Genomic DNA, 25,025 nt, shown 5'->3' with positions numbered 1-25,025 from the left:
ATTCCATAGGCTTACCACTTTTTGTGTGAAGAAATGTCTCCTTATCTCTGTCTGAAATAGTTTACCCTGAATCCTCAGGCTGTGACCCCTGGTTCTGGACACACCCATCATTGGTAACATCTTCCCTGCATCTACCCTGTCTAGTCCTGTCAGAATTTTATAAGTCTCTGTGAGATCCCTCCTTATTCCTCTGAACGTCAGCGAGAACAATCCCAACCTAGTCAATCTCTCCTCATATGACAGTCCCGCCATCCCTGAATCAGTCTGGCAAACTTTCGCTGCACTCCCTCGAGAGTGATGAGTTCAGCGGAATTAAAAATAATCTTAACTGAGAAAGTATCTGCCTAATCAACCCAACTAACATTCGTCTGTTTCCAAAATCTCTAATCAAACCTTATTCCATTGGCCAATGTTTGTAGTTCTCTTATTTTCCGCTATGGTTTACCTTGTGGAACAAGTTTCTGTTTTCACACAATGACCCAGATTTCATGATAGTGATAACATCAAAACTGTGAGGGCCCCCGGAATCATTCAAGAAACTGACAGTAACTTCTGGAGTCCACATATGCACAGAATAACATGAAAATCCAACAGTGATTTGGCGATTCCCCACAGGGTGCACAGGGACCCCACCCCCTAGGCTGCAACTATGAAAATCAACGGAATTGACAAGAACCTTCTTGTACACTGTTATTCTCATTGTAACAAAAACCCCTTCAAAGGGTAAAACTTGTTGAATGAGGCATAACTGAGTTTTGAACAGAGTATGAACCTTATAAACACTTTTGATGATTCTGAAAAGCTCATTTTATGATTGAGGAATGTCAACATTAGCCTTTATGATGAAAGAAATACACTTTTGTTCCGTTTTTCATTTTTTAAGCTTGTATCTTAATTTAATTCTAATCATTTATTTTGCTGTCCTAAAATTGGAAAGTGAAAGATGTTAGTGCTTTGCTGTGTACAAAAACTTCACTGTGATAGGCTGCCTACCTGCTTTCTGACGCAACTGGCTTGACATCATCTTTGTCATAATCCAGGAGACCTGACCTTGAAGTTAACTTCATTTATTTGTGACTCAAAAAGTAAAGCCCCTGACATGGCATACAACAGCAAGCCCCAGCCCAAGTCTACCAGATTAGCCGGTCCAGGTTCGGAGTGCCATTTAAATGGCTAAATTAACGAGTCCCAGCTGGACGGACCTCCGTCTGTTACCAGAAGAACTTATGCCTCACAAGCCCCATTGGGAAATCTATTATTAATCCCCTGGGGTCCTCATGGGGGTTATCACATCCCTCTGCACCCCCCCCCCCCTCCTCCCCACCCACCCCTGCTCAAGTCCAAGTACTTTCCCTGCTCCTATGACAATTGGGCCTTCTCTGCTTCTTCGCATGTGACCATGTCACTACTGGCAAGGAGGACTGGGTGGAGGGCATATAACAGGTGGGGGATCGTCTCTTACACAATGAGCGTTGGTTGAAGGGCCATTGCTGGGAGCTTTTCCTCGATGGTAACTTCCGCCCAGGGTTCTGTCACCTCTATTTCCATTTCGGAGCCTGAGTCTTCGCCGTCTTGCTGACTGGCTCTTGGGTCCAGGATGAATTGCATCCTATGTCTGTAAGCTGGAGTGAAGGACTTTGAGGGTACTGTTTCTCCAGGAGTTATTTCCTTAGGGTTCCCTGCTTCTGAGGTGGTCTACACACTTCCTTAAGCTCACCTCTCTGGTTTGACCTAATATTATACAGGCCCCGTTTTCTCTACTACGACAGCCGGAATCCAAATCAGGCCGTCTCTGAAGTTATAGATGTGAACAATGTCTCCCGGTCTAAAGGCCCCATCTGAGCTCCTGCTGTTGTGGTTTTTCTTCTGGCCTCTTACTTGGAATGTACTTTGCCGCTTAAGTTGGGGAACAGTAAGCTGAGTCTAGTCCAGAGACACCGTGTGATGTATGTAAGAAATTGGTGTAATTTTGCATTATATGTATCTGGTGCAGTAATCTTTTTTTTTAAATTCTGGTTTAAAAGAAAGACGGACACTCTAGCTGCAGATAGTAATTAAGATGTTGTCAAAGTAAGATCATTATTCATTCTAACCATGTATAGTGTTTACCTAAATAGGGCAAATGGAATTTTACTTATAGAAAAAGATTTCCTGGAGTTTAGAATTGAGGGGTTGTGGTTAGCCTTAGTAAGTTGGTCATGACCAGTTAGTGGGATAGAGATGATGTAATTAAAGGGAGGAGCCAGGGCTGAAGTAGTCAGGTTTTGAGTTCAGTCAGTTTAGATTTGGCTGTGAACAGAACAGCAGCTTCTGCACAAGGCTATCAGGTTGAGTAGTAGTCTGACACAGACAAGAATCTGCAGGCTATTTCCTGACAGAAGGATCTCCCACTCTCCAAACAATCTTTGAAAGGAATTCTTTATTCAGAGGCTGGCAAGTACCCCTGTGTTTGCTGACTGTATGTAAAAGTGGGTTTTGACCTGTGATGGGTTTTGCGTGATTGGAGATAAAGAAGGCAATAGTTCAAGTGTTTCATTTTATTGTTAAGAATTATTTAACTGGTAATTGTAAGCTGTATTTCTGTGCTGTTAAAACTACTTTAATACACTGAGTAATAAAGTTTGTTTTAATATACCGTCTCCCGATTTGTGCACAGAGTCACCATTGGAGCAAAGTATCCTTTCCTCACAGCTTTACAAATTAAAACATACATTCTGGACGGCATCCTAGCAAATGTTGAGGTCTGGTCTGGGATCGTAGTAGCCGACCCATTAATAGTTCTGCTGGCACCACTCCTGCCATTGCTTGTGGCTAGATCCTATAAATAAAGAGGAACTGTGCTAGTTTTGTCTCAAGTGAGCTTGTGGTTTCTTTTTTAAAGCCACTCTTGAATGTTTGGACTGCCCGTTCAACTAGGCCATTTGAGGATAGATGAAATGGTGCCGTACGGATGTGCTTCACTTCATTAATCTTCATAAACACCTGGAATTCCCCACCGCTGAACGGGGTCCCATTGTCCGTTATGAGGAGCTCCGGTATACCATAGATCCTGCATGACTGTTGAAGTCGGTCTACAGTGACGCTGGAAGTAGTGGAGGCCATCCGATGCATGTTCATCCACTTGGAATGGGCATCAATTAAGATGAGAAACACAGAACCCATGACTAGTCCGGTGAAGTCTGCATGTAACCATACCAATGTCTCCCTGGCCACTTCCATGGCAGGATGGCAGGATCTTTTGTTTCTCTTGGCAGGACGGGCACTGTCTTACCATATTCTGAACGTTTACATTGGGTCCAGTCGAGACGTGGCTCCTTGCGAGCATTCTGAGACTTGTGGGTAGCCACTGTATAGCTCCTGTAATATCAGGTGCTGACCTGGACATGCGACAATCACTCAGAGCCCCCACAGGACTGCCTTCCACACTTAACCCCTGGTGCTTTGCAAGGAAGGATTTTAAGTCCTCCGTGGGATGCCCTCTGCCACCTAGGACAGCGTGGGATAGCTTTGACAGCGTGGAGCCCCTTTGGGTACATGTCAGGATATGTTTGGTGGATACAGTCAGGGTATCCATAAAATTCAGAGTCACAATGACTTTGTCCATCCTTGGCAGGGCGGGGAGACGGGGGTGGTAGGGAAGGGGGGGGGGCTCATGGGCAGCGGTGAGTGACTCAGGGCTCTTTGCATCTTTGGGTGATGCTCAAAGGTGTGCCCATATGCCACCAATAATGGTGCCCAGCATTGGACCTGGGCTGATGCGATAGGAGGAATCACCTTTGTTCTCCTTAAAGTTAAAGAGGTCCAATAGTGGTTTGTGGTCCATTATGGTAGCAAAGTGTCGTCCGTAGACGCATTGGTGAAAATTCTTTACTGCAAATATCATGGCTAATCCAGCCTTGCCCATCTGTGCATTTGCCAGGGTCCTGGATACATACGCGATTGGCCACTCGGTGTCATTGCCCCAACAGTACCATTTCTACTCCATAAGGAGAGGCATCGCATATTACTGTGAGTGGTCTTGAGGGGGTTATAAAGTGCCAATATGTTTTATGAAAGCAGTTTTTTCTTCACCCTCACAAAGGTTTTGTCTTGTGGTGTTTGCCCCAATCATTTCGGATCCTTTTTTTAACAATGTGTGTAGGGGTGCCAGTCAGGTGACTAGATTATGTTTCAATTCTCCGTAATGATTGATGAGGCCCAAGAACGACTTTAGCTCTATTGTGTTTCTTGGTGTCGGGACTCCTTTTATGGCTCTTACCTTGACTTCGACAAGTGTAGGCCGGTGTTGTATATTAACTCGCTTGCTTGAAACACGCATTTCTCTCTTTTAATGTGGACACCTGCTTCAGAGAATCTTTGTAAGACTACCTCCACATTTTCCAGACGTTTCTTCTCAGTGATTTCTGAGATTAATATGTCGTCCAGGTAAACCACTACACTGGACAATCCTTGAACAAAGTTTTCCATCACCCCTCAGGATCAAAGAATCCCGCCCCCTGTGTCTACTTCCATGTCCAGGGGGGTGAACGTTGACCAAATGAGTGTATTAAAATAAGTTTGGTGTAGGAATAATGAAAATTCAGGAGTGATCATATTGCTTTTCTGGGATATTAAAGGAGCTTTACTGTTCAGATCAAAGGTATCAGTTTGAAAATAATCTGATTTGAAATTCCTGAAAGATCAAAGCATTGATTTAAAATTCCAAGAAACAACCTAGTTAACTGGACTTCATTGTAGTCTTAAAATTGAGGAAAACGTATGTTACTTAAAAGTAATGAAAAACAAATTATTTATATTAGATGTGTTGTTTATTATTTTGTCTGCTATAAATACATAACTGTATTATGCTATGTTACTCTTGTGCTTGTTTATCTTTTCTTTAATAATTGCTCTCAATCTTCCACTATGTCCTGACAGATTTCTTCCAAGTTTAAATATTCTAACTCTTGTAAATTGCGACCTTAATGCAATCTGGTCAAAGTGATTCTGGACAATTTCAACATCTTCCAATGGCGTGGTGTACACCACACACACACACACACACACAAACTTTTCAAACAAAATTCTGTAAAAGGATGCTGAGTATATATTTGGTTCACGCAGTTTGTAATACTGATTTGAATGTTATAAAATGAAAGAAAGGTCTGGATTCTTCAGCCACACCCACTGCAAGATGGTCACGGGTGGGACATGGACCATGTAAACTTCGGGCAGGAATTTCCAGTCACCAGGCGAGCACAGACAGAAAGTCCAGGTGAGGACCAGTACCAAACAGTAATAGTCTAAGTTCCCCGAGGTAAAGGGAGTGAATCCCAAACCCTCAGGTACCTCGGGAATCTGCACATTAAAGTAAGGCTCACTGCCTCACTCTAATCTGCAGATTTGCCAACAGGTGATCCCCTCAAACATGTCAGCCCCTCAAACAAAGGGAATTAGGGACTAGACATTCAAAAGTCAGAGTGACTCAACAATTTTCTCAGCTTCAAGTTGACATTTTCATTTACATATTGTACATTGATACCTTAATGGAGTCTGCTCAAGATGATTCTGAAGAATATCTGCATCATCCAGTGGCTTAACATGCTTTGAGTGTTGTGGAGAATCAGGAGCAATGGGTTCGAGTAGAAGAGATGGGACTGAACCTTTCTGCTCAGATGCCAAGGAAACACTGGGAAACATAGAGACAGAGATGTGTCAGACTCAACACTTCTGTAGCTCAACTTTGAAAACAAATTTATTGCATCATCAAAACTCCAGCTGAAAATAAATGTTGACTTTAACAATTATTTTCAAATCAACTTCTGCAATGGACAAATGCACGCCTTATAAATAAGTCAGAAAAAAGTTGGCCCTGTACAGCCGATTGAACGGAATCTAAAAAAAATTAACCTTATTGCCCTTCAAATTCTGATCGACCTGTTGCAATTTCTAATATTCCTTTAAATTTTGTGTTTACGTTGTTTTTTTTTATCTCACTGTATTTTGACAACACATTGAAGCACCTCCATCTCGCACCCTGTAATCCATCCAGCATTATAGACACTTTCCAACCTGAAGAAAAATGTAACGGCAATTGCTCAAACTGCAAGGCGATCCATATTCCCAACTAAACAGCACAGAGATTCGAGTTGCTAGAAATGTTGGCGTTCAGATGAGCTGAGTAAAGAATGAAGGAACATGGGAGTCTCTGAGATCTCATCGTCCCCATAGAATCATACAGTGCAGGAGGCGGCTATACGGCCCATCGTGTCTGCACCATCCCTTGGAAAGAGCACCCTACCTAAGCCCACACCTCTATCCTATCCCCGTAACCTAGTAACCCCACCCAATCTTTTTTTTTGGACACTAAGGGCAATTTAGCATGGCCAATCCACCTAACCCGCACATCTTTGGACTGTGGGAGGAAACCGGAGCACCCGAAGGAAACCCACGCAGACACGGGGAGAACGTGCAGACTCCGCACAGACAGTGGCCCAAGCCAGGAATCGAACCTGGGACCCTGGGGAGGTGAAGCAACTGTGCTAGCCATTGTGCTACCGTGCTGCCCATGTATCAGACATGGCTAGGCAGAACCTTTCTGCCGCTGAGTCAGATGGGCCATCGGTTCAAACCCCTCTCCTGACACAGGAGTGTACCTTTCACATATTAAATCCACACTTCGAGCACTTCACCCTGCAGACCACCCACTGGTACCCCATCTCCCATCATATCGATTTTAAGATCCTCATTTTAAGATTCCTCCACGATCTCGCTCCTCCCTACATGGACAATTTTCACAGCCTTATTTCACAGCATATGTCCACTGCTCTTTTGACGCCGGTTCACTCTGAGAACACTCAGTGTCCATCCGGAAATCACCCGACACACTGGAGTTTTGTTTTAAAGCTTTTGCAGTGAATATCAGGTATGTTTGTCTCATTTTACTTTGCCTCTGACCCTGTTAATTCCAGTTACAATAAAATAGCAGTTTTAATAAAAACCCTCAGTAACCGATTCCTGTGTCAAACCTATTTTGATACACAGGGTGGAATCCTGTGCATTTAATACCTGCCAAGACAGCAGGATCATTTTCGGATTGTGAACCTGGCTAACTATCCAGCTAACTGATTTGTGCACCTTGTGATCATCCTGCCTCTGGGTTTCCCAGCCACTTAGTGAGATTGCGCATCTATTCTGTGAAAGGATGGATTTAAAATTAAAGGGACCACAGCTTGGGTTATCCTGCACTTGGGATTTTTGAGGCTGCATCAGAATTAAGAGGATATCTGGGAAGGCAATTCTCCAAGTCTCTGACTTTTCACAGCGGTTCTGTTGTGGAATCTGAGGGGCTGCAGTGAGGTATTCTCACCATGGGTGGGGTGAAGAGGACAAGGTGGCCAACAAGCAGGCGTGGATGAAGGTGACCGAGAAAATCCCAGTCGGAATGTGCTCCCTCCAACATTGAGACAGTGCACCAAGACGATCCGAGACCTCAGGAGGGCATGGCAGGGGAATGAGCTCATACTTACTGGTGACAAACTGGTGTAGCATTCTCCTACTTTCCCAGCATTCTCCTCCACAACATGCTTCACTTGAGAGATCCATTCATTCCTATATCTCCAGGCATCTCCTCACATTTTAGACTGCAACGGTTCAGGAAGGCATCTTGCCACCACCGCCCTCTCCAAGGCAATTAGGGATGACCAATACGTGCTGGCCTAGCCAGCAAAGCCCACATCCTTTGAATAAATAAAAATTCCCACCTGAACGGCCAACGCCCACACTCACCCTCATCCCATGCCTTACAATAACTTCCAACAAAAGGTGTCCTCCCCCCTCTCACAGAAGCTACTCAGTACATTCACACCTCTCTACTTTCACTCCTTCCACTCCTCGCACAGTTTGGCAAGAGGCAGTGGCCTGGGGGAGGAGTAGAGGTCCTCCAGTTACATTTACCCTGATGGCCATTAATATGCTCCTGCTCCACTAGAAAGGGGTTCTTGTTCATAGTGGTTGCAGGTGATAGCAGCAACCTGCCATGACAGCCTAATCCTCCTGGTCAGATATGTCAAGAGAGCTGATCCTCTACCTGCAAACTGTGTGTTTGAAGGGGCCACACCTTATTCCTTGACTATCTCATCTGTATTTTGGAGATGTTGAAGAGAAGGCTCCTGCTGATGTTGCTCTTCCTGTTGCTGAAGCGGTTAGTGGTGATGTGGCCTCTGCCCTTGTCCCTCAGTAGAGGTGGAAAGTGGAAATGCACAAGGTGCTGCCATGCACTGGTGGGAGCTAGCAACGGGGAAGCAGCTGAAAGGAAAGCGAGGTTCTAGGCAGATGAAGTGTCTTCCCTAAATCTGACAATGTTATGATCCAGCAAGTGGTAAGTGGCATGTGAACCAAATCCCAATAAGGGAAACTTGACAAGCCATCACAACTACTTTCTACATGTATTTTACCGTGTGAGCAGAACTTAGGTTCCATTTAATTAAAGCATGGAATGATCCACACCCGATGCCATTTTCCTCCATTTTCCTAAACCTACACATAACTGGCAATTCCGTTCATTGATGCCGTGGAAAAACAACTCAAACCTTTCGAGATTGGTTCAACTCATACATGATTCTCTAATCCTTTTGTTAATCTGAATGGAGATATTGAACATCTTGGGGTACTGGTCATTCTTTTCCACTACATCAAATGAGATTTTCTAATCAATCAAAGTTTGAAAAATATCCTGATTTGAGATCTGGAAAGTGAAAATTGGCTTGAAATTCCAATGAACAACATCTCTTCCAGCGAGTTAAGAAAATCAAGAAATAAAAGCACTGTATATTATTCCAAAGTTATTTAAAAATAATTAGTTTTGTTCTGAAGCTATGATTGTCTTGTTATTTTGTCTGCTGTAATTAGGCAACTAGATCAGATCATGTTACTCTTCTGCCTCTTTTTGTTACTACATGCGTATAATATTTTTAATTCAAAACAAAACTTGACGTGATGTTCTATCATTTTCAATGATTAGAGTTAGATCTTAAGAAGCGTGGCACGGTAGCACAGTGGTTAGCACTGTTGCTTCACAGCTCCAGGCTCCCAGGTTTGATTCCCGGCTTGGGTCACTGTCCGTGTGGAGTCTGCACTTTCTCCCCGTGTGTGCGTGGGTTTCCTCCGGGTACTCCGGTTTCCTCCAACAGTTCAAAGATGTGCAGGTTAGGTGGATAGGCCATGATAAATTGCCCTTAGTGTCCAAAAGGTTCGGTTGCATTCCGGGAATAGAGTGGGCTTGGGTGGGGTGCACTTTCCGGGGGCTGGTGCAGACTCGATGAGCCGAATGGCCTTCTTCTGCACTGTAAATTCTAAATTCTAAAGTCGGAGTGACCTAGCAGTTTTCTCAGCTTCAGGTTAAAATTTTTACAGATTGTACATTCATACCTTACTGGAGTCTGCTCAAGATGATTCTGAAGATCTTCAACATCATCCAGTGGTTTAACATGCTCTGAGTGTTGTGGAGGATCAAGAGCAATGGGTTTAAGTAGCAGTGGTGGAACTGAACTATTCTGCTCTGTCGCCAAGGAAACACTGGTAAACACACAAAGACAGGGTCAACACTCTTATACCTTAGCTTTGAAAATAAAATGACTGTGTCACCAAAACCTCAGCTCACAAGAAATGCTTATTTTCAAAATTATTTTCAGATCAACTTCCACAATGAACAAATGCACCTCTTATAAATAAGGCCCAAAATAGTTGACAATGTAACAGCAGGCTGAAGAGCATCGAAAACACAAACACTGGATGGATCACGTCCAAAACATTGACCTTATTCTGCTTCAAATTCTGATAATTTCTAACATTTCTTTAAATTTTGCTTTTGCATTATTTGTGGGATTTTTTTCAACTCTCTATATATTAGAGTTTTGACATTTCACAATTTCTGTCACATACACTTTAATGCATCCAGTATTTTGTAGATCTTCAAACTTGATTGTAAAGTGCTCAATTCGCAAAGCTAACCCCATCATGTTACTCTTGTGCCTCTTTTCTTTACTACATGTGCATAATATTTTTAATTCAAAACAAAATTTGAGGTGATGTTATATCATTTTTAATGATTGGAGATACATCTTAAGAATGTTTTACAAGAGGCATATATAGGATTTGCTCTTTGTTTCCTGTGCATGTTATCAAAAGCCTTGATCTCAAGAAAAGGATGAATTCTCTCAAAAGTATGGAGAGTTGGGACTTGCACATGAGCATTTTCAAAGAAAGACGAATTGAAACAAATAAAGGATAAATAAGGCACTATGCCCAATTCTATGGTCACTTGTCAGTCCCTTAAACAAAGGGAATTAGGGACAAGACTTTCAAGAGCCAGAGTGACTGAACAGTTTAATCAGCTTCAAGTTTAAAAATTTTACATATTGTACATTGATACCTCAATGGAGTCTGCTCAAGATGATGATTCTGGAGAACTTCAACAGGGTCCAGTGGCTTAACATGCTCTGAGTGTTGTGGAGGATCAGGAACAACGGGGTTAAGTAGCAGAGGTGGAACTGAACCTGTCTTCCCAGAGGCCAAGGAAACACTGGTAAACACATAGAGACAGATATGTCAGGTTCAACACTCCTGCACCTTAACTTTGAAAACAACATTATTATATCACTAAAGCTTCAGCTCACAAAAAATGGTTATTTTCACAATTATTTTCAAATCAACTTCCAGAATGAACAAATACACATCTTATAAATAAAGCAGAAAAGAGCTGTCAATATAACAATAGGTTGAACAGCTTCTAAAAGACAAACACAGATCAATGTTTCTGCTGGATGAATCTCATCAAAAATATTAACCTCATTCTTCTTCAAATTCTGAAAAATTATAACAGTTCTTTAATTTTGCCTTTGCATTATTTGTGAGATAGGAATTGGGAGTCTTGACCACAGCACATTTCACCATTTCTGTCACATACTCTTTAATCCATCCAGTATTATGTAGACCTTCAGCTTGAGGAAACATTCAATGTAAAGAGCTCAAGCCACAAAACTAACCAGACTGGGGAATCAGGTTTCTTTCCCTGGGAATGCTGAGGTCTGGGTTAACTGCGACCTGATCCAATGAATACCGGGGATCGCACCCACCCAAAATATCAGACTTGGCTCAGTGGTAACATTCAGCTCATTGAGTTAGATCAAGTTCCCCTCATGATGCCTGCTTATTATGTAATCTACTCTGGTACCTCAGTTTATAGAGTCAGAGGATGGAACATTACCATATTTTTTCAAAGTGTCTGTTCCGGTGAGAAAACCAGGAAGAATCAGATTGGTGCCAATGGGAAACTCACCATCTATCCACCTTCGTGAACATAAATTTAGTTCCCCATGTGAATCAACTCCACTCATGGCGCTTGCCTTTGATACGCTCGTCCCGGGAATACCTCATCTCTACAATCAATGGGATGCACCTTTTAAACGCCTCCCCAGTACTGGTTACAAGTCCAGTTGGGGGACATGACTGCAAGAAAGACTGTACCATGTTTTACAGAGGGAGCCCTCAACAAACTTGCGGATGGGGTTGGACAGAGACAGGAAACTTTCTCCCAGGATCAGGCAGACCTGAATCCAGAAAAGAGACCAAGCCTGCCTGGGAGGCTGTGGCCGGAATTATCAGCACCAACTCACTCCATAAGAGGATGGGCTGCAGTGTCATAAGGAGATGAATGGTCTTCCTTGGGCATTCATGGTAGGTCCTCCTCCTCCTCATGTCTCCTCAGCACCCCTTAACACATACTGAAATCAGGAGCAGGATCCAGATTCCATTCAATGAAACTAGAAAACGATCCACACCCGATGCCGTTTTCCTCAATTTTCCTACCCTGCACATGTCTGGCAATTCCGATCATTGATGCTGTGGAAAAACAACTCAAACCTTGTGATTGGTTCAACTCATACATGAGGCTCAATTCCTGTAGTCAATTTGAATGGAGATGTTGAACATCTTGGGGTACTGGTCATTCTTTTCCAGTACATCAAATAAGGATTTCTAATCAATCAAAGTTTGGAAAATAGACTGATTTGAAATCTGTGAAAGTGAAAACTTGGATCGAAATTTCAATAAACAACATGGGCTGGAATCTGTTTAGTGACTATGTCCCCACGCCGTCGTAAAATCTGTGGACTTTCACACCAGAAAAACTGGCGTGAAAGGGCCACATATTCCGAGCCCTGCACGGGGCTAGCAGTGAACCAGTATAAAACAAGCAACGTTTGTTGCAGATACGGGTCCCTGCACCTCCGAGTCGGAGGCCGCGCATACGCATGGCGGCGGCCTCCAGTGGCCGCACCATGCTACATGGTGGGTTCAGACCGCAGAGCTGGACCCCGAACATAGTGCTCCCGATCAGCCGTGCACCCGACTCTGACCACCCGCCCAAACATTGACCGGCCACATATAAGAAAACCCCTGCCCTCCGATCGGCCCACCCTCGACCAGGGCAGCCATGGACTGAGTCCGCAGCCGACACGCTACTATCCCGACCGGCAGGAGCATGTTAAATCCATTCCGTCAGGACTTCGGCCGGATGGGGGCAGAGAATGGAGGGGCAGGCATCCAGCAATGGGCGGAGGTAGGTGATATGAGGCGTGGCGAACCCGGAGAGTACGCCGCTTTTTGGGTCCCGGAGAATCAGGGAATCAGCGCCGGTCCCAATTCCGTGACGGGAAATGGATTCTCCGCTCCGGCGCTGGCCGAAGTCCTGATGCCGTGGATTTAACATCGCCGTAGGGCTGCTGAGAATCCAGCCCCATATCTTTCAGTGAGTTACGAAAATCAAGACGTAAAAGCATTGCATATTATTCCAAAGTTATTTAACAAGAACTAATTTTGTTCTAGCACTTTGATTGCCTTGTTATTTTGTCTGCTGTAATTAGGCAGCTAGATCTGATCATATTACTTTTGCGCCTCTTTTCGTTCTTACATGTGGATAATATATTTATTTCAAAACAAATTTGAGGTGATGTTATATCATTTTCAATGATTGGAGTTAGATCTGAGGAAGGAATAAGGTTTTACACGAGGAATGTATCGGGTTTGCTCTTTGTTTCCTATGGATGTTATCAAAAGCCTCGATGCCAAGGCAAGGATGAATTCTCTCAAAAGTATGGAGAGTTGGGACTTACGCATGAGTGTGATCGAAGAAAGAGGAATTAAAACAAATAAAGGATAAATAAGGCACTATGCCCAATTCGATGTTTGCATTTCAGCTCCACAAACAAAGGGAATTAGGAACTCGACTTTCAAGAGTCAGAATGAGCTAACAGTTTTATCCCCTTCAAGTTTAAACTTTCTACATATTGTACAATGATACCTTAATGGAGTCTGCTCAGGATGATTCTGGAGAACTTCAACGTCAACCAGTGGCTTAATATGCTCTGAGTGTTGTGGAGGAACAGGAACAACGGGGTTAAGTAGCAGAGGTGGAACTGAACCTGTCTTCCCAGAGGCCAAGGAAACACTGGTAAACACACAGAGACAGAGATGTGTCAGGTTCAACACTCCTGCACCTTAGCTTTGAAAATAACATTACTGTATCACCAAAGCTTCAGCTCACAAGAATGGTTATTTTCACAATTATTTTCAAATCAACTTCTAGAATGAGCAAATACACATCTTATAAATAAAGCAGAAAAGAGCCGTCAGTATAACAATAGGTTGAACAGCTTCTAAAAGACAAACACAGATCAATGTTTCCGCTGGATGAATCTCGTCCAAAATATTAATCTCATTCTTCTTTAAACTCTGTTAATTTGTAACATTTCTTTTAATTTTGCATTTGCATTATTTGTGATATAGGAATTGGGAGTCTTGACCACAGCACATTTCACCATTTTTTTATTTTTATTTATTTTTTTATAAATTTAGAGTCCCCAATTATTTTTTTCCAAATTTTTTTCCAATTAAGGGGCAATTTAACACGGCCAATCCACCTACCCTGCACATCTTTGGGTTGTGGGGGTGAAACCCACGCAGACACGGGGAGAATGTGCAAACTCCACACGGACAGTTACCCAGGACCGGGATTCGAACCCGGGTCCTCAGCGCCGTAGGCAGCAATACTAACCACTGTGCCACCGTGTTGCCCACATTTCACCATTTTAGTCACATACTCTTTAATCCATCCAGTATTTTGTAGACCTTCTAATTTGAGGAGACATTCCATCTCAAGAGCTCAAGCCACAAAGCTAACCAGACTGGGGAAGCCGGTTTCGTTCAAGCCCCTGGGAATTCTGGGGTGTGGGTGAACTACGACCTGATCCAATGAACACCGAAGATCTCACCCACCCAAAATATCAGATTTGGCTCAGTGGTAGCATTCAGCTCATTGATTTAGATCAAGTTCCCTCATGACACCTGCTTATTATGTAATCTACTCAGTTTATAGAGTCATAGGGTGGAACCTAACCATATTTTTTCAAAGTGTCAGTTCCGGTGAGAAAACCGGGGAGAATCCCAACGTTGCCGACGGCTGGAAAACTCACCATATATTCAGCTTAGTGAACAAATGTTTTTTCTCCACATGAATCAATCACACTCATGGCGTGCCTTTGATACACTCGCCCCAGGAAAACCTAATCTCTGTAATTAATGGGGCGCTCCTTTTAAATGCCTCCCCAGCACCTGTTCAAAGTCCAGTCGCGGGGATGGATGCAAGAAAGACTGCACCACGTTTTACAGAGGGAGCCCACAGCTAACATTTCGATGGGAGTCGAGCAGAGATGGGAAACCTTCTTCCCAGGATCAGACAGACGTGAATCCAGAAAAGTGACCAAGCCCGTCTGGCAGCCCATAATTGTCAGCGCCAGCTCACTCCATAAGTGGAAAGGGCTGCATGTCAAAGGAGATGAATGGTCTTTGTTGTGCCTTCATGGTAGGTCCTCCTCCTCATGCCTCCCTCTGCCCCCCTTAACACATATTGAAGTCAGGAACAGGACTCAGATTCCAATCAATGAAAATTGGAAACGATCCACACCCATTGCGATTTTCTCCATATTCCGACCCTGCACATGTCTGGCAATTTCATTCATTGATGCTGTGGAAAATCAACTCAAACGTTGTGATTGATTCAACTCCTACATGATGCTCAAATCCTTTAGTCAAGTTGAATGGAGATGTTGAACATCTTGGGTACTGGTCTCTCTTTGCCAGTGTATCAAATGCGATTTTCTAATCAAATCAAAGTTTGAAAAATACCCTGATTTCAGACCTGGAAAGTGAAAATTAGCTCAAAATTCCAATAAACAACATCTCCTCCAATGAGTTAAGAAAATCAAGGAATACAAAGCACTGTATATGATTCCAAAATTATTTAAAAGGAACTAGTTTTGTTCCACACATGGGATTGTCTTGTTATTTGCCTGCTGTAAATAGGCAACTCAATCAGATCATGAGACTCTTCTGCCTTTTTTCGTTACTACATTTGCATTATATTTTTAATTCAAAACAAAACTTGGGGTGATGCTCTATCATTTTCAATGATTGGAGTTAGATCTTAAGAAGGAATAAGGTTTTACACAAGACATGTCTTTGTTTCCTATGCATGTTATCAAAAGCCTGGATCTCAAGGCAATGGAGAATTCTCTCAAAAGTATGGAGAGTTGGGACTTGCACATGAGCATGATCTAAGAAAGAAGTATTGAAAGAAATAAAGGATAAGTCCAAACCTGTGGTCACTCGTCGGCCCCTCAAACAAAGGGGGCGGGATTCTCCCCTACCCGGCGGGGCGGGGGGTCCCGGCGTAGGGGAGTGGCGCCAACCACTCCGGCGTCGTGCCTCCCCAAAGGTGCTGAATTCTCCGCATCTTTGGGGCGAGGCCTGCGCCGGAGCGGTTGGCACTACGCCGACTGGCGCCAAAACCGGCACCAGCGGCCTTTGACGCCCGTCATCCGGCGCCGGGGCTGGCCGAAAGGCCTTCGCCGGTACGCACTGCCGCTGATGTCACCACCGGCGCATGCGTGCTGGGGGATTTTCTTCCGCCTCCGCCATAGTGGAGGCCGTGGCGGAAGAGAAAGAGTGCCCCAACAACACTGGCTGGCCCGCCCGCCGATCGGTGGGCCCCGTTCGCGGGCCTGCCTACCGTGGGGGCACCCCCCGGGGTCTGATCGCCCTGCGCCCCCCCCAAGACCCCGGGGGCCCGCTCGCACCACCGATCCCGCCGCCACTAGAGGTGGTTCAAACCTCGGCGGCGGGCCAGCGGCGGGACTTGGGCCCATCACGGGCCGGAGAATCGCCGCAGGGGGCTCGCCGATCGGTGCGGAGGGCCCACCAATCGGCGTGGGGTGATTCCCGGCCCCGCCAATTCCCGGGTGGCGGAGAATATCTGCCACGACGGGGGCGGGATTTTCGGTGGCCCCGGGCGATTCTCCGACCCTGCGGGGGGTCAGAGAATTTCGCCCAGGGAAGTAGGAACTAGACATTCAAAAGTCAGAGTGACTCAAAAATATTCTCAGCTTCAAGTTTAAAAATTCTACATATTGTACATTGATACCTTAATGGAGGCTGCTCAAGATGATTCTGGAGAACATCAACATCATCCAGTGGTTTAACATGTTCTGAGTGTTGTGGAGGATCAGGAGCAACGCGTTTAATTGGCAGAGGTGGAACTGAACCTTTCTTCTCAGACGCCAAGGAAACACTGGTAAACACACAGACACAGAGATGTGTCAGAATCAACAATCCTGTAACTTAGCTTTGAAAACAACATTACTGTATCACCAAAACGTCAGCTCAAGAGAAATGGTTATTTTCAATTATTTTCAAATCACCTTCCTCAATGAACAAATCTACGTCTTATAAATAAGGCTCAAAATAGCAGGGTGTAGGGGATTGAAAAGACAAACAACAGAATAGAATAGAATAGAAAAATACAGCGCAGTACAGACCCTTCGGTGTTTCTGCTGGATGGATCTCGTCCAAAATATTAACCTCATTCTTCTTTAAACTCTCTATTAATTTCTTTTAATTAACTCTTTTAATTTTGCATTCTTTGTGGGGTTTTTTTCCAACTCTCTATATATTAGCGCCTTGACTACAGCACATTTCACCATTTCTGTTACATACTCTTTAACCTATCCAGTATTTTGTAGACCTTCCAACGTGAGGAAACATTCAATGCCATGTTCTCAAGCCGCAAATCTATACAGACTTGGGAACCCGTATGTTTCAAGCCCTGGGAATGCTGGGGTCTGGGTGAAGGACAACGTGATCCAATGAATACCAGAGATCTCACCCACCCAAAATATCAGACTTGGCTCCGTGGTAACATTTAGCTCACTGAGTTAGATCAAGTTCCCTCATGACACCTGCTTATTATTTAATCTATTCTGGTCCCTCAGTTTATAGAGTCATATTTACCACATTTTTTCAGAGTCCGCTCCGGTGAGAAATGCGGAGAGAATCCCATCGTTGTCGACGGCCGGAAAACTCACCATATATTCAGCTTTGTGAACAAAAATGTTTTTCTCCACGTGATTGGCAGCTTGATTCTGAAATGTTCGCCCTGTGAAAACCTAGGCCGGGATTCTACTAAATGCCGGCTTAGTGTTGATGCCAGCGTAAACACCGGAGCGTTTCACACTAGCGTCACACTAGATTCACTTACCTGAAGGGGGCCAGCAGGGCTGCGGAGTGCTCCGCACAGCTCCGGCTGCCGATATGGGGCCCTGCACTTTCGGCCGTAGGTCCGCGCAACATGGCGGACCCACACAGCAAGCTGGCCCCCACAAAATAGGCCCCCCCCACCAGATCACGCACGTCCGCCGATCGATGGCCACCGATCAAAACCCTGGCCATCCTGGAGGACCCCCCCGATGACAGATCCCCCCCCCCCCAACCAGGGCAGCTGTGGCAGCCGCCACTCCGAGTGCCCGCCAGGTTTAACCATGTTAGAACCACGCCGGTGGGAGCTCAGCCAGCTGCCGATGGAGAATCACCATGGGGGCCTCTTTCAATGGCCCCCATCCGGCGGCGCGTTGAACGCGCTCGCGGGACTGACGGCGATTCTCCGGTCCGCGAAGAATCGTAGGAAGGCATCGGACCTGATTGCGGTTCTGTCGCCCCATTCTCCGCCCCCAATGATCCTCTGCCGAGCATGATTTCAGTGCAGGGGCTCGAAGAATCCCGGCCCTAATCTCTGCAATCAATGGGGCTCTCCTTTTAAACACCTCCCCGCCACTTGTTCCAAGTATAATTGGGGGATGACCGCAAGAAAGACTTCTTTTTATTGCTAAATTCAGGTTGGTTGGCATAGTGTTCACAAAGGCCACAAAATGGCTTTAACTTGAACAAAGCTATCAATTTATGAACACTACTAATTTGAATTTGACACTTACTCCTAGATAATCAGTTGATAATAAACATAATTTACACTCGCCTTCTACTAATCTCTACACTATAACATTAACTATGATCTGCTCTCACTCACACTATCTTTCCTTCAGTCTGCTCTTTAGCCTTCTCCTCAACCTCTCACCCATAAGGCTTAGCATCAATGTCTTATATACTTGTACATCTAGCTCCCTTTAGTGGTTGAGTTATACATTTCTTTAACCCTTGCAGTTCATACATTTATGATACCACAGACTGCACAACGTTTTACGGAGGGAGCCCGCAGCACATTTCTCGATGCGGTCGGACAGAGACGGGAAACCCTCTGCCAGGATCAGGCAGACATGAATCCAGAAAAGTGTCAAGGCCTGCCTGGGAGGCTGTGGCAGCAATCGCCAGCGCCAGCTCCCTCCATAAGAGAAAGGGGCTGCAGCATCATCAGGAGATGAATGATCTTCCTTGTGTACTCGGGGTAAGCCCTCCTCCTCATGTCACCCTCAGCACCCCTCAACACATACTGAAATCAGGAGCAGGACTTTTCGTTATTACATGTGCATAATATATTTATTTTCAAACAAAACTTGAGGTGATGTTCCATCATTTTCAATGATTGGAGTTAGATCTTAAGAAGGAATAAGGTTTTACACGAGGAATGTATAGGGTTAGCTCTTTGTTTCCTAGGCATGTTATCAAAAGCCTAGATCTCAAGGCAAGCATGAATTCTCTCAAAAGTATGGAGAGTTGGGACTTGTGCATGAGTGTGATCGAAGAAAGGAGTATTAAAACAAATAAAGGATAAATAAGGCAGCTAAGCCCAATTCTATGGTCGCTTGTCAGCCCCTCAAACAAAGGGAATTAGGGACTAGACATTCAAGAGTTTGAGCGACTCCACAATTTTCTCAACTTCAAGTTTAAATTTTCATTTACATATTGTACATTGATACCTTAATGGAGGCTGCTCAAGATGATTCTGGAGAACTTCAACATCATCCAGTGGTTTAACATGCTCTGAGTGTTGTGGAGGATCAGGAGCAACGCGTTTAATTGGCAGAGGTGGAACTGAACCTTTCTTCTCAGACGCCAAGGAAACACTGGTAAACACACAAAGACAGAGATGTGTCAGAATTAACAATCCTGTAACTTAGCTTTGAAAACAACATTACTGTATCACCAAAACTTCAGCTCACAAGAAATGGTTATTTTCACAATTTTTTTCAAATCTATTTCCACAATGAACAAATGCACGCCTTATAATTCAAGCACAAAAGAGCTGGTAATGTAACAGCAGGGTGAAGAGCATCTAAAAGACAAACACAGGTCGATGTTTCTGCTGGTGGATCTTGTCCAAAATATTAACCCCATTCTTCTTCAAATTTTGATCATTTCTAATATTTCTTTTAATTTTTCATTTGCATTATTTTCCCACTCTCTATATATTAAAGTCTTGACCTCAACTCATTTCACCATTTCTGTCACATACTCTTTGATCCATCCAGTATTTTGTAGACCTTCCAACTTGAGGAAACATTCAATGTAAAATGATCAAGCTGCAAGGCTAAACAGACTGGGGAAACCAGTTTCTCTCAAGCCCTGTGAATGCTGGGGTCTGGGTGAACTACGACATCCAATGAATACCGGAGATCTCACCCACCTAAAATATCAGACTTGGCTCAGTGGTAACATTCAGCTCACTGAGTTAGATTAAGTTCCCCTCATGACACCTGCTTATTATGTAATCTACTCTGATCCCTCAGTTTATAGAGTCATAAGATGGAATCTTACCATATTTTTTCAATGAGTCAGCTCCGGTGAGAAAACAGGGAAAAATCGGTGCCGACAGCGGGAAAACTCGCCATATATTCAGCTTCGTGCACAAAATTATTTCCTCCACGTGAATAAGCCGCACTCACGGCAGCTTGCTTCTGATACGCTCTCCATGGGAAAACCTAGGCCAGGATTCTCCCCTACCCGGCAGGGCGGAGTTCCCGGCGTAGCGGAGTGGCGCCAACCATTCCGGCGTCGGGCCTCCCCAAAGGTTCGGAATTCTCCGCACCTTTGGGCGCTAGGCCCGCGCCGGAGTGGTTGGCGCCACACCAACTGGCGCCAAAACCGGCGGCAACGGCCTTTGACGCCCGCCGGCCGGTGCCGGGGCTGGCCGAAAGGCCTTCGCGGTTCGGGGGGTAGGAGGGTTCTCTTCCGCCTCCGCCATGGGGGAGGCCATGGCGGCGGCGGAAGAAAAGAGTGCCCCCACGGCACTGGCCCGCCCGCCGATCGGTGGGCCCCGATCGCGGGCCTGGCCACCGTGGCGGCACCCCCCGGGGTCCGATCGCCCCATGCCCCCCCCCAGGACCCCGGGGGCCCGCTCGCACCGCCAATCCAACCGCCACCAGAGGTGGTTGAAACCACGGCGGCGGGAGAGGCCTCTCAGCGCCGGGACTTCAGCCCATCTCGGGCCGGAGAATCGCCACAGGGGGCTCGCCGACCGGCGCAGAGGGCACGCCGATCGGCGCGGCACGATTCCCGCCCCCGCCAATTCCCGGGTGGCGGAGAATTCCGGCCACGGTGGGGGCGGGACTTTCACCGGTCCTGGGCGATTCTCCGACCCTGCGGGGGTCGGAGAATTTCGCCCCTAATCTCTGCAATCTTTTTAAATGCCTTGCCCCTTCCATTACAGGTCAAGTTGCTTCACAGCACCAGGGACCCGGGTTCGATTCTGGGCTTGGGTCACTGTGCGGAGACTGCATGTTCTCCCGGTGTCTGCGTGAGTTTCCTCCGGGTGCTCCGGTTTCCTCCCACAAGTCCCGAAAGATGTGCTTGTTAGGTGAATCTGATATTCTGAATTCTCCCTCAGTGTACCCGAATAGGTACCGGAGTGTGACTACTAGGCAATTTTCATAGTAACTTCATTGCAGGGATAATATAAGCCTACTTGTGACACTGATAAAGATTACTATTATTATTATCGGCAGACCAGCCTCATGACACCACGGAGCCGAACAATAGCGAAGCAGATATCTCAGAGAAAAGCACTGAAGAGGCATCACACCTGTCACCCGCACCCAGCAGTGATTCTCGCACCTCAGTGGGTTTAAGTAATAGACAGGCTCCTAGTGAGCACCTCACATCTGATGAGCCACAGCAGACAAAGGCAGGAACGTCCTAGGGACCCGGCACTCGGAGGGATGCCTGGAGCCAGAGCTCTGCCGAGACCCAGACCAATGAAATGCTCCTGGGTACAGTCATCCCAGAGCTGATGGAGGTGCAAAAGCAGAGTCACAAACATTAGTAATGGATGACAGGATCCCTCCTCAGACTGCCAAGACCGACTGGAGGAGACCCATCTGTTTGTCCGGGGTAATGGTGCCATCAATCTAACACAACAAGGCCAACACTGAGGACAGCATCCACAGTGGAGACCTTGGCACAGGACCTGCACTCCATGGCGGGGTATGTCTGCTCCATGCTTCTGCTCATGACCTCCATGGCTGAGGGTATGGCCTCTATGGTACAGGGCTTCAACTGCATGGTGCAGGTGACAGTGGGAATCCACAAGTGTCAGCACCAGAGGATAATGGAGCTTCTGGATTTCACTCCAGCTGCCCCTCTATGCCATGGAGATGACCAAGGCCCCCCAGGCACCTGAAGGGAAGAGGATCGGCTGGAGCGTAGCCTGGGACCTTCCACCCAAGAGACCCTGGGGTGTCGAGCCCATCTGGCACCCGCTGTGATCGATACGCCTCCAGGTCCACCAGCACCCCCAGCCCAATTCCCCCTCCCCCAACCCCCCATCCATGGAAGGCACACCAACTCTCAAGCCTCTCGGGTGTGTAGCATTCTCTAGTTATGAGGATGCCATTGGCTGAAAACGTGTAAGAATCTGTCCACTGCGTCAAGAGGTGACAAAGCTTAACAGGACCCCTAGCCTTTGAGGTTGCAGGAGCAGCTGAAAAGCAGGTGAGATGTGTTATTTTGCCTTTATGGTCCCCAGATCACCCTGTTCAGTGGCAGCTCACGTTCAACTCTCTGTCGGGCAGGTGACAGGTGTTTCACGGAGGTTAACATTAGCATTGTTCTGTCCTCACTGCAAGTTATCATCATTCTCCAGCAGTGTCCATCAGTCACTTTAGCGTCCTGCCCATGAATAGAGCGACCATGTTGATTACCTCCCGCAGACCCCACAATAGTGAGAAGAAGAAAGACCCCATGTTGGGAGATGTCTTCACATTCTAGTCCTGATCGTCACCAAACCGAGAGTCAATGAGGGATTCCTAGCCCTGCACCCCATGCTTGCTCAGGCAATCACGCAAGGTCCTTCCTCCACCTCCTCTGCAGGTTGTTCATCACCACTCTCCTTGACATCCTCCTCATCCGAGGAGATGTGTTGCTCCTCCACCTCCTCCCGATCCAGCTGTTCTCCCCGCTGCAGTGCCAGGTTGTGCAGAGCGTGGCAGACCACAGTCATGCGGGACACCCACTGGGGGCTGTATTGGAGGCATCCCCCAAACGAGTCCAGGCACCGGAACGGCATCTTGAGTAGTCCAAGCACCTGCTCAACCAGAGCATGCTTTGACCCATGAGCCTTATGGTACCGAGCTTCAGCAGATGTTTGTGGTCTCTGCACTGGCATCATCAGCTACCTTCTGAGTGGGTAACCTTGGTCCCTGAGGAGCCATCCCTCCAGCCTTCCCTTAAAAACAGCCGGGACCCCAAGATGTATCTATCATGGACGCTACCCAGGAAACAGGCACAGACCTGCATGATGCACATCATGTGGTCAGACGAGTTGGACATTAGGGGAGTGGTATCCTTTGCGGTTCAAAAATGTACCCTATGGGGAATGCAGAGTCATGTGGGGGCAGTTGATGACACCCTGCACCTGGGGCATACCTACTATGCAGACAAACCCCATGGCTCTGGCCTCCTGGCTTGTGTGGTCCTGGTCCAAGTTGATGGATATGTGAGTCCTCACAAATAGCGTATCTGTGACCTCCCTTATGCACTTGTGCACGGCTGACTGGGATATGCCGCACATGTCACCCGTGCATCCCTGAAATGAGCCGTTGGCATAGAACTTTGTAGCGGCAGCAACTTTCAGGCCCACAGGCAATGGGTGACCACTCAGTCCATGTGGTGCCAACTCTTGCATCACCTGGCACCGATGGTCAACCATCCCTCGGAACAGACGCAGTCACCTCCGGCACTGGTCCTCTGACATCTGGAGGTGGGAAATTCTATGTTAGAACAGCCATGGTCGTTTGTATCTCCTCCAAGGCTCCGCCATCCGTTGCCCTGTTCCCAGAAGATATACGGGCCATGCCTCCCCCTCCTCTACAGGTCGTTGGTCCTGGCCACGTGCAGCAGCGTCAATGCTTCTCCAGGATCAAAAACTGAAAGGAAAAGAACGTGAAAGCGAGCGATGAGGGGCCCTGACAATGCAGTGACCCTCAGCCCTCTCAGGATCTGGAACATTGCCCTTTGTGAGTGCCTTTCCACTGAGCATCACTCCCTCCCCTGTCACACAGCCGCTTCCCACAGTTATCCCTCTCAACTCCACCTGAATGAAGCCCTTTGACCCCTGAGACCCTCAGTGATGTGTTGGGTACTCTGGATCCGTGGAGACTGCGTCTCCCTCAGCAGTAACACATACAGGCTACCAACACTTGAAATAGTACAACACTATTTTATTAAGCTAGAAACTGTTGAACATACTTTCACTGTGGGTCGACACTATGTTAGATTAAACTAAAGACCTATGCCTATCCTAACCAGTCTATGCACTCAGCACATGGTGAAGATCTGTGCTGCAAGCTGTGAGCTCTGTCCTTCTGAGAGGCTGCATCCCGATGGAGCGGGAAAACTGATGCCCTCTGTCTTTATAGTGAGTGTGCTCTAACTGGTGATTGGCTGCGGTGTTGTGTGTGTTGATTGGTCTTGCTGTATGTCAATCAGTGTGTGTGTCTGCACCATGATATACTGGTGTATATTATGACACTCAGCAGTCCGTATGCCACCTTAGAGTGAGAGCAGTTGAATGCATTCATTGGACCTGATCTAATCCCCTGGGGGATCAAGACGCTGCCCCCTCCCCCCATCATCCCCTGAACAGGGTAACTGATGAGTAAATTCACGATAATGCCACATCTGTGTCCCGTCTCAGATATGTAGATGTGAATGTGAGCCTTGGTGTTCAATGCTTGAACGGGTCATCAAGGAGGGGTCAGGAAGCTGACCAGGCAACTGGCTTCCTCGTGTGACAGGCAAGACACTCACGTGTGAAGAATGAAATTAGCATGTCAACCTAATCTTTAGAGGACACCCTCATTCCTCCAGCTTTCAAAAGCTGATGATTATACAAGCCTTCTACCTTGAACAACCATCCATCCAGACACTAATCCCTAATAGACTGGTCTCCATAACCAGTGGCTTTAAACCTCCAGGCACATCACGCCCTCTGCCTTCACACTGCTGCCTCAATGTGGGCAGTGTGTTCATTCTCACTGAAGGTGTCCTCCTCCCTCTGAGGGTCTTCAGGCCTCACAAGGCTGGAAAACACCCCTCCTCAGAGTCCCCCACTCTGCTCATGCAGCCTGGCCTCTCATGGGACCCCACCCAAGGACCTCACAGTCACCCCCAGTGCTGACCCTATGGATTCACCTCCTCCCATCCTGTTT

At 46.4% G+C, this 25,025-nt stretch overlaps 1 protein-coding gene across 2 annotated transcripts in view; it reads right to left on the bottom strand.

Annotated features, from left to right (window-relative positions):
* The window catches only part of LOC119950753, a 354,917-nt gene that overhangs the window by 221,939 nt on the left and 107,953 nt on the right, over positions 1-25,025 (bottom strand). For both annotated transcript variants that reach the window (XM_038773466.1, XM_038773467.1), the window contains 6 exons: positions 19,299-19,445; positions 16,517-16,663; positions 13,340-13,486; positions 10,412-10,561; positions 9,409-9,555; positions 5,522-5,668 (listed from right to left, as the gene is read on the bottom strand). In XM_038773466.1, coding sequence (XP_038629394.1) covers positions 5,522-5,668; positions 9,409-9,555; positions 10,412-10,561; positions 13,340-13,486; positions 16,517-16,663; positions 19,299-19,445 — 885 coding nt within the window. The remainder of the gene's footprint in view (positions 1-5,521; positions 5,669-9,408; positions 9,556-10,411; positions 10,562-13,339; positions 13,487-16,516; positions 16,664-19,298; positions 19,446-25,025) is intronic.

This window comes from Scyliorhinus canicula, chromosome 16 (genome assembly GCF_902713615.1).
Source record: "Scyliorhinus canicula chromosome 16, sScyCan1.1, whole genome shotgun sequence".
NCBI classification, from domain to species: domain Eukaryota; kingdom Metazoa; phylum Chordata; class Chondrichthyes; order Carcharhiniformes; family Scyliorhinidae; genus Scyliorhinus; species Scyliorhinus canicula.
The sequence above is the reverse complement of the archived record's forward strand: the minus strand, read 5'-3'. Positions and strand labels throughout refer to the sequence as shown.